General features: G+C 54.1%; 1 protein-coding gene across 3 annotated transcripts in view; it reads right to left on the bottom strand.

Moving 5' to 3' along the window:
• Window positions 1-2,138: 2,138 nt before the first annotated feature.
• RFX2 (regulatory factor X2) overlaps window positions 2,139-12,610 on the bottom strand; it is a 78,127-nt gene continuing 67,655 nt past the window's right edge. For all 3 annotated transcript variants that reach the window (XM_045831132.1, XM_045831133.1, XM_045831134.1), the window contains 5 exons: window positions 11,552-11,701; window positions 10,423-10,631; window positions 5,034-5,187; window positions 4,017-4,059; window positions 2,139-3,432 (listed from right to left, as the gene is read on the bottom strand). In XM_045831132.1, coding sequence (XP_045687088.1) covers window positions 3,329-3,432; window positions 4,017-4,059; window positions 5,034-5,187; window positions 10,423-10,631; window positions 11,552-11,701 — 660 coding nt within the window. In that variant the 3' untranslated portion in view covers window positions 2,139-3,328. The remainder of the gene's footprint in view (window positions 3,433-4,016; window positions 4,060-5,033; window positions 5,188-10,422; window positions 10,632-11,551; window positions 11,702-12,610) is intronic.

Genomic DNA, 12,610 nt, shown 5'->3' with positions numbered 1-12,610 from the left:
GAATAGTACCTCCTCTCAGGAGCTTTCCTCATTCCCTCATTTCCTCATTCACTAAATGTTTGCTCAGCAAATGGTCTTGAGCAAGGCAGACGAGAGTTAACCCCTGCAGTTGGGGTATGCGTAGGCACCTTGTATCTTGCTTGAATTCTTGCTACCACTTCTTGGAGGAAGGAATATCAATGCCTCCCACCCCCCCGCCTGTGGCTTATTGAATTCTGACTGGGGGCTGTGAGGGCTGTAATGACCACCAGGGATCCAGGCTTCTTCTCATTTCGTCATCCTTATTATATTATATCCACCTCAACCTAATATGGATGTTGGTGCTCCAGCCATCACATCTGCATTCCAGCCAGCAGCTTCCATTTTCCCATGTGTGCAATGGGGGTAACACTTACCTTGGAAGATTGTCAAAAAGAGATCAGACCAAAGTGTCTATAGTGGAGCTCCTGTGATTAGACAGAAGTTCCCAGAGGCTCTTGGTAGGACTGGGTTCCCCCTATCATGTGGTGCCTGCTCCCCGGAGACCTTCCCAGTGGGCCCTTGGAGGGACTGGACAGCCTGTGGGCCTTCAACAGGTCCCCCCCGCCCATCTCTCCAGCTCCTGGGGTGGTAAGCACGTGGGCATCACCCGGGTTCACTCCCTCACCAGCCACTCAGGCCCAGTGGGTGGGCCTGGTCTTCCTCCTCCGGGCCCCTGCCACCCCCTCACACAGCCAGGCTCTCTGAGGGGGGAGACCAGGGCTGGCTGCTGTTCAGTACAAGGGCTGGTGCTGCTCAGGGGATGAAATTTGTGACCCACCAGAGGGCAGGGGTGAGTCGGGGCCCAAAGCAGGGGTGGTTCCTCAGGATCATCCACAGAATTTATGGGGCCCAGTACAAGAGCAAAATGTAGGTCCTTTGTTCAAACATTGGAGAATTTCAAGATAGTGACAGCAGAGCATTAAGGTAAACAGACCCTGGAGTCCCAGCCCAGGAAAGTGATAGGTGACTTTAGTGTCACCTGGGGGCCCCAGGGCCTCTTCGTGGGACAGATGGGTCTGCTCTGGGGCCCGAGGCTGAGCATCCCTGGGGGCCTGTGGGGCAGTGGCCTGGCAGTGAGAAGCCGATTCTAGGGGAGGCTGATTGGGAATGGTGTCACTCTCTTCTGCAGGGTTTCTTCAAGGTCCTGTGGTCCCCTGGGAAGGGGTGGTCACACTGTGGACTCCCAGCCCCCATCCCAGTTCCAAGAGGCAGACTTTCTGTGGCTGGGCCCAGGGATTGGTGATTTGGAACAAGCTCTAGCCTTGGTCCTGAGGATTCTGGACTTTGGCCCCTGCCGCTCGCTCTGTGGAGTAAACCTTGGGAGCCAGTGGTAGGCTGCCTCAGAGGCTGGAGTGTGGATTTATTCTGTAATATCTGAATGGATTTAGTCTATTTACAAACGGCCTCAACCATCCTGGGCTGGGAATTGTTTCTTGCTATCTTTGGCCCTGGGCTGGCCTTGCTAAGCAGAACTTGAAGAACATGCTCCTTCTCCATTGCTCCCCAGAGAGCTGGGGGGGAAGCGCTGGAGGTCGCTGCTTCCGCACAGGCCAGGGCAGGGGTCAGGCAGGAGGAAGGGCCTGTCCTCCAGGACCTCTGGCTGTGGGGGAGGGGCGTGGGCAGTGGGCATGTGGATTGTGACCCCCAAATGGGTACGCTCAATGTGTCTATTGCAATGAAAAATGAGAACGGGCTCGGAAGGCTCCTGTCCTCACTCATTTGTGGTCCTCCCTATGGAATCCTGCAAAGGATAAGACGGAGCCTAAGGCAGAACCCAGCGGGCACTGGGAGCGAAGAGGTGCGCAATGGCAGTCCATGAACTGGGAGTTTCAGGGCCCTCCAGCAGAGCAGGTGTGTATTTAAAGGCGCTCTGCCTGCTTCTGCCTCAGTCTGGAACTCTAAGACCAGACAGACATTGGGATCATCATGGACTTTGGGTTTCTAGAATCAGCACTCATCTTTCTTACCACCCCAACCCCGACTCTGCACACCAGGCAAGGGCTGAGGTGGGCCCCAAGCCCCTGCTCGACCTGAATGAGGAAAATCCTGGGGCGTCAGATGTGCTGTGATACACATGAGAAACGTTCTAATAATGACTGGAGACCAGAGCACAAGACTATTGGTATAAACATATTTCCAAAAAGAGAAACTATTGCATTGCATTTGATGGCGCATCCTAGACTAGAGGTTTATCTTTCTTCTTTGCAGTTCCTTTTGGGACAGAACTCTCGCACGGAGCTGACCAAGTGCAATGTGTCGCAGTGGACACAGACCGGGAGTTTAAAGTTCAGGGCTGTGCAAGTCCTTGGGTCTGTTTGTCCCCAGAGAAGATCTCAGCTTCAACAGTTCGACAGGACCTGACTGGGGTCATGGTGCTCCAATGTTGCCAATTCCAGGGCAGGCCTTCTAGAAGAGCCTGTGGAGCAGGCTGCAGGCATGGCTATTTGCATAGACTTGGCGGGATGGTGGCCCTCTGAGGGCACCGCTGAAACACTGACCGCCCTGGCCCCCTCAGAACAGATGAATTCCAGACTCAGTGGTTTGGCTCCCTGTTGGCTGTGACCTTGGACAGAACCACAGTCCTCCCTGTTGCTGGTCACTTCTGGGGCTACCTCTTACAGACACAGCAGGCCTATTTCTGGGACTTGTTCTGTGAGCCATGTGGGGCAGTGGGCTGCCCGCCATCCAGGGACACGCTGTGGGGTCCTTTGACATCTAGAGCTGGGGACCCCTCAGGGTGGCCTCCCTGTGTCAGCACAGGACAGGAGGCTGAGGACAGCCTGTCCACGAGAGACAATGGGGTGTGGTGCGAAGATGGTTCCTTCCCAGCACAGGGCAGGGTCCCTGTGGAAGAGGACAGCTTGGGGCTGCCCAACAGCTGTGAGACACCCTTCCTTTCAGGGATCTGCCTGAGTTTTAAAAATCATGGTGAAAACTGGACCAGGCTGAATGGAGGAGAAGCCCAATGTGGAGGTGCCGACCTGCCCAGCACGGCCTCCCAGCCGTCGACAGGGTGTGTGGAAGCGGCCCAAAGGCCCCAGGCCAGCAGACAGGAGGACTAAGACGGTCTGGAGCAAAAGGAGATCTGGGCAGTGCCCAGGGGAGCCATTTAGGTTCTCAGAACTGGGTGTGGCCTTTGGCTGTGGTGAACAGCGGTTTTTCTTCGGGAGGAAGAGCGTGTCCTTCCAGGGTGCCCATGCCCTGGGGCCCCGTGAGTCAGAGTCAAGGTCACTTCGTGTAGGAGGCACAACTGCGGTAGGGTGCAAGGAGGCCGGGCGGAGCTGAGGAAGGGCCTCAGTGCTGGGCCCTACAGGGAGTGGTTCGGGTCGCTGCGCTCCCGCTTCACCAGGGGCCCACCCAGGCTGCGGGCGTCTGCGTCGGCCTCGCTGCTCCGGTCCTCACTGACGTCATCTGCGGGGTCAGTGTTGGGGACAAGGGGGTTGGCGGGGGCCACGGGAGGGGGAGAGAGAGCAGCATATCCTCAGAGAGGCGCCCTGGAGTGAGCGGGCCTCAGCTCTGGTCTGGGTCCACCTGGCACTTCCTGGCCTCCTTAGCCGTGAGCCCCCTTGACCCGTGCTCCTTTGCATGGGTCACATTCCTGGCAGGTTTGCCCTTGGCACTCGGTCCTCCAGCCCGTGGGGGCAGGAATGGGCCACAGGTGGAGGGCTTTCTGCCCCACTCCCCCTTCGGATTCCCCCTCCACCTCATTCCTGGCTGTGGCCCTGCTCCTTGGGGCCTGGTGTGGGGGTGCCCAGGGATCAGGATTAAAGGTCACCCCAAAGGGCCACACAGGAGCAGGAGGGAGCAGGGCCGCTCCTCTGAGCCCCCGCTGGGGCCAGTCCTTCAGAGGCAACACTGGGGCGTCTGTTGCTGCCCCAGTGGTGTCTGCCGTCTGGATGCCAGCTCTCGAGGCCTCAGCCCGCCCCAGGAGCTGCCCTGATCTCCCCTGGGCCATGGGCGGGGGAACCTATCGGGAAAGCCACAGACACACCTACCTTTGTCCAGCAGTGTCAGCGACAGGGAGGCGAGGTCGCTGAACTGAAAGAGAGAGGACAGAGTCAGGGCCCCTGCAGAGCAGGTCCCAGGAAAGGTTAGCAAGGTCACCGCCAGTGGCTAAAACTGGCTGTCGCTGAGTAAGTGAGGGGTTCTGACACAAGGAGCAACTGTGACGCGGCCTCTGTGAGGTGCGGCGGGGTCGGGGGTGCTGACGCTCAGACCAGCAAGGCGCAGGACTGTGGCCTCTGAATAGGGACAGTGAAGGAAAAGCTGGCATTCATCAAGGGCATTTATTATGTTCCAAAGCTGTATAAGTGTCACCACCTTTCTTCCTCAAAACAATCCCACATGACCCAGCAATTCCACTCCTGGGTAGGTACCCAAAATAACTGAAAACAGGTGTTTAAACAAAAACATGTGTACACATGTTCACTGCAGCATGACTCACAGTAGCCAAAAGGTGGAAAGAACCCTAATGTCCATCAGCAGATGAACGGACAAACAGACGCGGAACGCCACGCACTGGACTGTCACTCAGCCGGAAAGACACTCGCTGCACGCGGGCGGGCCTGGAACACGCACGCTTAGGGCGAGGAGCCCCAGTGTGTGGCTGCACGTGTGTGAAGTGTGCAGAGCAGGCACACCCAGAGACGGGGAGTGGGTGTGTGGGTGCCAGGGGCTGGGGAGGGGCATGGGAATGGCCACTGGGACGTTTCTCTGTGGGGTGATGGACTGTTCTAGAATTAGATAGAGGTGACAGTTGCCACTGAACTGTTCACTTCAAAATGGTTGACCTGATGGTTTATGTTAGCTGGACTTTACCAGCTAAAACCCTCCCCAGGGTGGGGTGGTCGGGCCTCACTTGGAGGCAGGAAATCCTGCCAGGGCAAGAGTAAATGGGTGGAGGTGACCCCAGGTCTGTGGGCTCTGGCAGGAGGGCTCCTTCCTGCCCTCCGTCCACTGTGTCCTGCCCAGCAGCCTCCCCTCACCCCTGCAGGCTGCTCCGGGGTGCTCACCTCTCCCATCACTGCAATGGGTGTCTCCCCGGTTGCCTTGGCGACACGGTGCTCCACCAGGTAGAACATGTACTCATCATACAGCAGGCGAATCAGGTGGAAGGAGCCGAAGCTGGCCGCGCTGCGCAGGGTGAGGTCTCTGATCACCATGGAGCTGGGGGATGGGCAGACAGAGGCTAGGCGCCTTCCGGGAGCACGGAGCCCCACCAGGCAGGTGAACCAGGCTTTTCTTCAGCTCTGAGGTTGTCTGGGGACCCTTTAGACCTACAAGGGGCCCACTGGCTGCCAGACTGCCCCTGTGTCCCAGTGTGACTGAGGAGGGGACAGCAGATGTCTCAGATACAAGCCTCAGAGACCGCCTTTGGTAAGGAGACTTTTCAGTGCGGTTGCCGACCCCCCGCAGCAGGCCGCCTCCCCGCCTCCCCGAGTCCTCCCCTCCCCAGTCAGTGCTCAAGGCACCCAACATCCGGACAAGACTTCAGGGTGCTTTTGCCTCTGCAATTGGCAAACTACAGCCCAGCCCAGACCAAGCCCAGTGCACCACCTGATTTTGTACAACCTGTGAGCTAAGAATGGTTTTTATTGGGCCAGAAAGTTTGTTTAGTTTATTCCGTAAAATAAGACATATTTTTCATTTTCACCAATAACTTTTTTGATTTGGATATTTTGAGTATGTTGGCAGTGTCCCTCGTGGTAGAACATTCATTGTTCTCAGTTAATGTCTCGATTTGATCACTGTCAGCTTCAACTGGTAGACCCAACCATGTAGCATCGTCCAGTAAGAAATCTCTAGCACAAAACTTTGCAAACCACTTCTGACACATTCGATCAGTCACAGCACCTCCATATACTGCACAGATCTTTTTGTGTGTGTGTTTCAGTTATGTTTTTACCCTTCATGAAATAGTAAAGCATAATGCACTGAAAATGTAGTATATTTCCTTCCATCTTCAATATTAAAATGGCTACACAAAAATTCACCAATTTTGATAATTTTTTAAAATGCACCTGACATGGCAGCTGTTATAATACAATCTGTCAAAATTGTTTCAAATGAAGTTAGAGACAACTAAGTGCCACTAGAGCCATTTTATGGAAAAGAAACAAACAAACTTTTTGGCCAAACCAATACATCTTAAATTCTGGGGAAAAAGGTCAAAAGAAGAATTATCTTGTGACCCAAGAAAAGTGCCTGACATTCACGTTCCAGTGTCCATAAAGTTTTATCGGCACACAGCCATGCCCGTTTGTTTACATGTCGTGTGCCACATGCCCATAAACCTATTATTCAAAAATACTTAATATCTGTTGATTTTGAATATAAAAAAGTGACCCCTGATTTAAAGTGAGCATACACCAAAACCCAACCAGAAACTCTGGCCTATAAACTCATCTGCCATGTAGCCACAAACACTGAAATGCCCATCTCAGAGCTCACCTACTCTCAGTCGAGTCTAATCACTATTGTAGCAAAGGAAGGAACAGGCAGGGGCAAGACCAGGAGGGAGACAGACCATCACAGGAACTGAATAAGAGGGTCAGCACCCTGAGGTGGTGCTGATGCCTTGAGTCTGGTAAGCAAACCAAAATCTAAGCCACGTCAATGCCCTGGAGCCTGAGAGAGAAACTTGCAAACAAGGAATCACTAGCAGCTGGTTTCCAAACAAGGCAGCTGTATTGCTGTGGCCAATTAAACCACGTCCCTGCTTTGCTTCCTCACCTTCCCCACAAACACTGGGCCCTGGCTCCTGTCGGTGGGGGCTCCCCGCCACTTTGGGTTTGAGGCTGCCCACTGCCAACCAGTGTTTGCTCAAATGTTTGGAAGTGTCAATGTGCCTCCGTTGAACTTGTGTGTTCACAACAGGGCTGCAGGCGAGTCTGTAAAGACAGCCGACAACAACATCGGTGTATTTAGTCTTCTTGCACCCTCCTGCGCCAGTTTGTAGATGCACTCTGAAGGCAGTTTTGTTCAGCCACAGAGACAAAGAGCTGGCTTAGCTGGTTGTGGCTCTGAGCTGACTCAGGAGGGGTAACCAAGGAAGGAACCGGGCAGCCACTGTGCCCAAACTGGCACTGTAGAAAGCAAAGGTCACTTGAAGGACATTCATGAACACAAAGGCCACACTTCTAAGTGGACAGGGTGAAAGGGCTCAGGGTTTGTGGTATGTTTTCTTTGTAGAAGCTTCTTGGGCTCTGTCCGGCCAACTCCGCCAGAAGTGAATGAACGAACATGGACTGCAGGTCCCTGGGCAGCAGGCTCTCGCCCCTGCCCGCCTCTCACCGCCTCTCCCTCCATTCCCCACCCCAGGAAGCTGTGCTGGGTTTGACTCTGTGACAGCTCCCTTCTCCGGAACGCTGTTTGTCAGCCACAAGGCAACAGAGGTCTGGACGTGCCTGCCAGCTCAGGCATTCAGACACTGTCCGTCTGCTGCCGCTCGGTCGGGGGCCGCAGGTCCACATGCCACAGGTCTCACTCCCCATCTGGGGCCCGCCCCGCTGGTACTCTCCACCTGCAACCCCCAGCCTCGGCATCTGGTGCGATGCTTCAGCTCAAGTAGCTTTTCCAAACCATCTCCATGGTGGCTTGGTAGGTTTTGGGTTCTCCACATGGGCTGGTAGCTTCCTGCAGGAGGACCATCAGTTCAACCGGAGGTTGGCGATCCCCCACGAAGCCCCTGCTCACCCATCTACCATCTTCTGGTGGATGCTGCAGAAATAGGTCCCTTAAACCCAACAGGATGGAGTCAGGCAGTGCTTCAGTCGTTGTGGAGAAAAGCACTGTGTGATGCCACAGAGGCCATGGCCCCTCTCAGCCCCAGCTGCGCTCTCATTTCCACATTTCCGTGTCACAGGCTCATCCTGCTGCTCTCCACTCCTCAGGCCATGACTGTCCCGGAGACCCTCCACCACAGGGACACTGACTCTGTGCCCCTTCCTCGTCTGTCATCTCAGTGTTACTTTGCAGTACTTTTTTCCTCAGTCGGTGTTCCCGTATGTGGTAATGGGGTGTTAAGTTCACAGCAGAGCCAGGCAATATATCAGGTTCACATTTCCTTCCTTGTTCATTCACTCAACTAACATTCCCGTGTTGGGGACAGTGCAGTAGACAGAAGCAGCATCATGGCTCTTGGGGGCGGTGCTCCATCATGGAGGAGATCGACAACAGACAGAGAGCAAGGTGACAGGTGACCGTGAGGAACAGTGGGGCATGGGGACAGAGGATGAGAAGGTGCATGCTACTGTTTAAGGTGGCCTTGAGGGGCCTCTCTGGTGATGGTCCAGCCACACAGCTATCTGAGGGGAAGGTGTTCCAGGTGGCGGGGGGGGGTGGTCAGCAGAATAAAGGCCCTGAGGCGGCAAGGCTACAGTAGAGCATGAGGAGGGAGTTGAGAATGGAGTTACTAGGTGGTTGGCTGAGAGAGCAGCAAAGATTTTTTTTAAAATAAGACCCAGACAGTAAATATTTTCAGCTTTGTGGCCACGTGGTCACCATTCTGCTAAGGATCCATAAATGAATGAGTGCGGCTGGGTGCTGACAACACGCTGTTTGCACAATCAGGTGAAGGGTGGTCCGATTCGCCAGCTGTAGCTCCCCGATCAGTCGGACCATGCATAGCCAAAAAGCCTTAGAATGATATCATTTTCCTTGGGTTAACCGACTCCTTCTTAAAAAACACTCAGTTCTCCACACATTGCTTACCAGCTGAGACCAGGACCCCTGGCAAAACTGCTGGGCTGCTGTCAGCAAGCACAGTCCAAGTCTTCTGGATGGTGTCCCTTGTGAGGTCCCGGTCCCCTTGCTTCTGTCTGCGCAGGTTAGGATCACAGCTTGGATACTTTTCCTTTAGAATTCTGAAGATACTGTTTTCTCGCCGACTGGATGCTGCATTCTGGCTCAGTTGGAGGACACTGTTCCGGTTCCGGGCCTTCAGCGGTCCAGTCGCTCCCTGCTGGAAGCCTGCACAGTTGTCCCCCAGCCTCGCTGCCCCGACGCCACCTGCGGAGGCTGCGGCTCCTCAAGACGGGGGCTGCAGCGGCTTCTTCAGTCTGGTCACTGGCACCCTGCAGTCCCGGGACAGCTTCTTGATGATGGTTTTATTATTTTCTTTCCCTCCATTTTCTCCCCCATTAAAAAGAAATCCTATCCATTTGATATTGAACCTCCTGGATCCAATCTTTTCATTTCTTTCAGGATTTTTCTCACATTTTTTCTTTCTCCATATATTTTTCTCTCTCACGTCTGATGGTTGATGCGTCAGCCTGGCCAGCCTCTAGCGCCCAGGCATTTAGTCAAACAGCGGTCTTGGTGCTGCTCAGACATTTTGTGGCTGAGGGTCACCTCTACCGTCAGTCAACATGAAGTGAAGAAGATGGGCCTCATCCAATCAGCTGAAAGGCCTTCGGAGCAAAACTGAGGTTTCCCTGAGGAAGAAACCTGGCTCGTGGCCTGCGGAGTCCGCTCCGGTTGGAGAGTCTCTGGCCTTGGGCCGGCCCTCCAGGTTTCAGACTGGCCGGCCCCCACCACCGCAGGAGCCGGTTGCTTGAAATAAATCTCTTTATATATGAATATATGATAATAATTTCCATTTGTATATAAATTATGATTAACTGGAATATATTTACATATATAATTTATCTATTTATAAAAGATTTTACTTATTTTTAGAGAGGGGAGAAAAGAGGGAGAAAGAGAGGGAGAGAAACATGATGTGCAAGAGAAACAGTGATTGGTTGCCTCCCGCACACCCACAACTGGGGACCTGGCCTGCAACCCAGGCATGTGGCCCGACTGGGAATCGACCCGGCAACCTTTTGGTTCGCAGGCTGGCACTCAATCCACTGAGCCACACCAGCCAGGGCTATGTATAATTTAAAAATATGTATTCCCTGACACACCTGCCCCTTGCCCAGTGCCATTCTGTGGGACACATGGACCACAGGGGAACTGACACCTGTTTTTGCCTCCTATTTGCACTCGGCAGTGAAGAGATAAAAGCCCGATGTTGGATTCCCATCTGGGTCCCTGACCTAACTGACCACCTCGCACCGTCTCCCAAACTCTTGCTCTTACTCCTCTCTTCTCTGTCATCACCTGCTCTCCTGTTCCCCTTCTTCTGGGGGTATATGCCTTCTCACCATTTCCTTTAGTGCCACTTGGTAGGGTTTTGCTAGGGAGGAGAAGTAAGCGCATGCACTCAAGCTGCTGTGATTCTCCACAAGGCCGGAGAATGATTTCTGTCTGCAGAAGCCTACCACCCACTTTTACGCCATGGGGGGCGCTGGGCCTGGCCCTGGGCGCTAGTGTGCCTGGATGAGGCCCACAGGACAACCTCTAGCACCCCCCACCCTCACCCTCCCAGAATTCTCGGGGAGATCAAGGGGCATTTACCTATAAAAGGACCATTTCAGCAGGAACTGCCGGGCAGCCTTGGGAAAGCTGGGGCTGCCTGCGTGCTGCTTCAGGACCTGGGTGACCACATTGTCGAGCCAGCTGGCCCATTGGTCCAGGGAGCTCTGCTGCTGCAGGGTCAGCTTGAAGTCCTGCTCCAGCTGCTGCACCACGCTCTCCTTGCACTGGCACACCCACGAGGCCTGCTCCTGCGGGTGCAAGGGCAGTGGTTCAGTGACAGCCCCCACGCCAACGTCATGGGTGACAGCACAGTGACCCTGGCTGCGGCCGTCTCCTGAGCACCAGGTGTTCCAGGCCTGACCTTACGGCAAGCATGCATGCATCCTCACTCTTGGCCTTTCCCAACTGCAGCCAGGCACCATTAGTGCCCACTTCATGGGGGTGGGGACAGATGGACCAGACAGGGAGCCTGCCTGGCATGTAAGGCTTCCTGGATCCATCGCTCTGATTACACCACGTCTTTGTGCTATTTTATTTTTGAGTAGTCAGTCTTGTGAGTGTGCGTGTGTATTTAGTGGGTAAACCCAGGGCCTGAACTAGACGTAAATACAGAAGCTGATCCATTTGCTGACAGCCTGAACTTTTCTAAGCCCAAAGAGAGAACTATGAGCATGGCAATAGAAAGGCACTTTTTAAAAAAATCCTCATCCAAGGATATGTTTATTGATTTTTTAGAAAGAGGAAGAGGGTTGGGGAAGAGAAAGAGAGAGAGAAACGTCCATTGGTTACCTTCCATATGTACCCTGACAGGGGATTGAACCTGCAACCCTTCGGTGCATGGGGTGAGGCTCCCATCAACTGTGCACCTGGCCAGGGCTGGAAGGCACATTCTTAAAGAGAATGAACACAGGTGACAGTCACAGCTCCTGGAGAATCAGAGATCCTGGAGTGAGACCTGGGTCCCTAGGTGGGCCAACCCTGAATATGGCTCATGCAACAGAAATGTGTGCTGGGTTTTCTGTGAGCGGAAGCTGGTGGGTCTGTGTACATTTTTAGGTGGTAGGAGGCTGGATAGAGGGGTGGGGGGCACACGCACATTGCCCCTGCTCTCCAGGCTGGTTCCAGAGACCTGTCCCTGGCTGTGGGGAACCTTGCTGGGGAAAGTCACCTGCACATTGGCGAAGTCCACGCGGTTGAGGTCGCTGAGCATCTGGTTGATCTGGGAAGTGTTCTGAAGCACGGCCCGGGCTGCCTGAGCCAGGTGATTGAGGGACGTGTATCTCCGCAGGGTCTGGGCGAAGGCGCTGACCACCCCAACCTGTGGCCACAGACGGCATGAGAGGGTCAGCTGCATGCATGCACATATGCATGCACACGTGTACGGATGCACATGCAGATGCACACATGTAGGGAAAGCCTGTTCTCTCTGCTTCTTGGAGGGCATGGGCTCATGGACAGTTCTGGGGCATGGAGGAGGGGTGCACCCGTCTGACAGTCTCAGGAACTCAAAGAGTGAGAATAAGTGAAGGACACCGATGTCACCAATGTATCACGTGGCATTTATAGCAGATGCCATGGCACAGGTGGGTTAGAACTTAATTCCTTCCGTCTTCTGGAGGGGCTGGTGAGAATGCAGGTTTCTGGGTGCTGCTGGGTCAGACTCTGTGGGGGCAGCCTGGGAATGTGCAATTCACCAACTACCTAGGCAGTTCTTTCTCTCCCTGAAGTTGCAGTATCACCAGCCTAACAGAGAAATTCCAGGCAGTAGCCAGGTAGACCAGATGCCCAGAATCTGGCCTCCTCTGTATGTGGCAGCCCCTTTAGAGATGTGTGCAAGAACAGTCGCCAAGGTTATTCTCTTTTTCACATGTGGGCCAACTGTCCACGTTTAAATTCTGATTTGTGGCCAAGACTATTGTAGTAAGAGTAAAGCAAGGAGATTAAATTCCTGTCTTTTCACGAGCACAGAAACATTTCATATGCTGTGAGTTGACTCTAATATGTCACATGAAATGGCATCTTCTGCTGTGACCCTCCCTGACAGTGCTCATCCTACACCCATTGCATCCTCAGGACTTCCTGAAGGGGTCGCTGGTCCTCAGGGCACACTCTGGGGTCCAGCGGTCAAGTTCCCCTAGAGCAGAGAGAGGAGCCCCTCCTCTGAGCCACTCCTGGCCCCCTCCCTTCACAGCATAGCCGGGCCTGAGGGGTCCCCAGGCCTGTGGCC

This window comes from Phyllostomus hastatus, unplaced genomic scaffold (genome assembly GCF_019186645.2).
Source record: "Phyllostomus hastatus isolate PE091 unplaced genomic scaffold, TTU_PhHast_1.1 phas_contig_159, whole genome shotgun sequence".
Classification (NCBI taxonomy): Eukaryota; Metazoa; Chordata; class Mammalia; order Chiroptera; family Phyllostomidae; genus Phyllostomus; species Phyllostomus hastatus.
The sequence above is the reverse complement of the archived record's forward strand: the minus strand, read 5'-3'. Positions and strand labels throughout refer to the sequence as shown.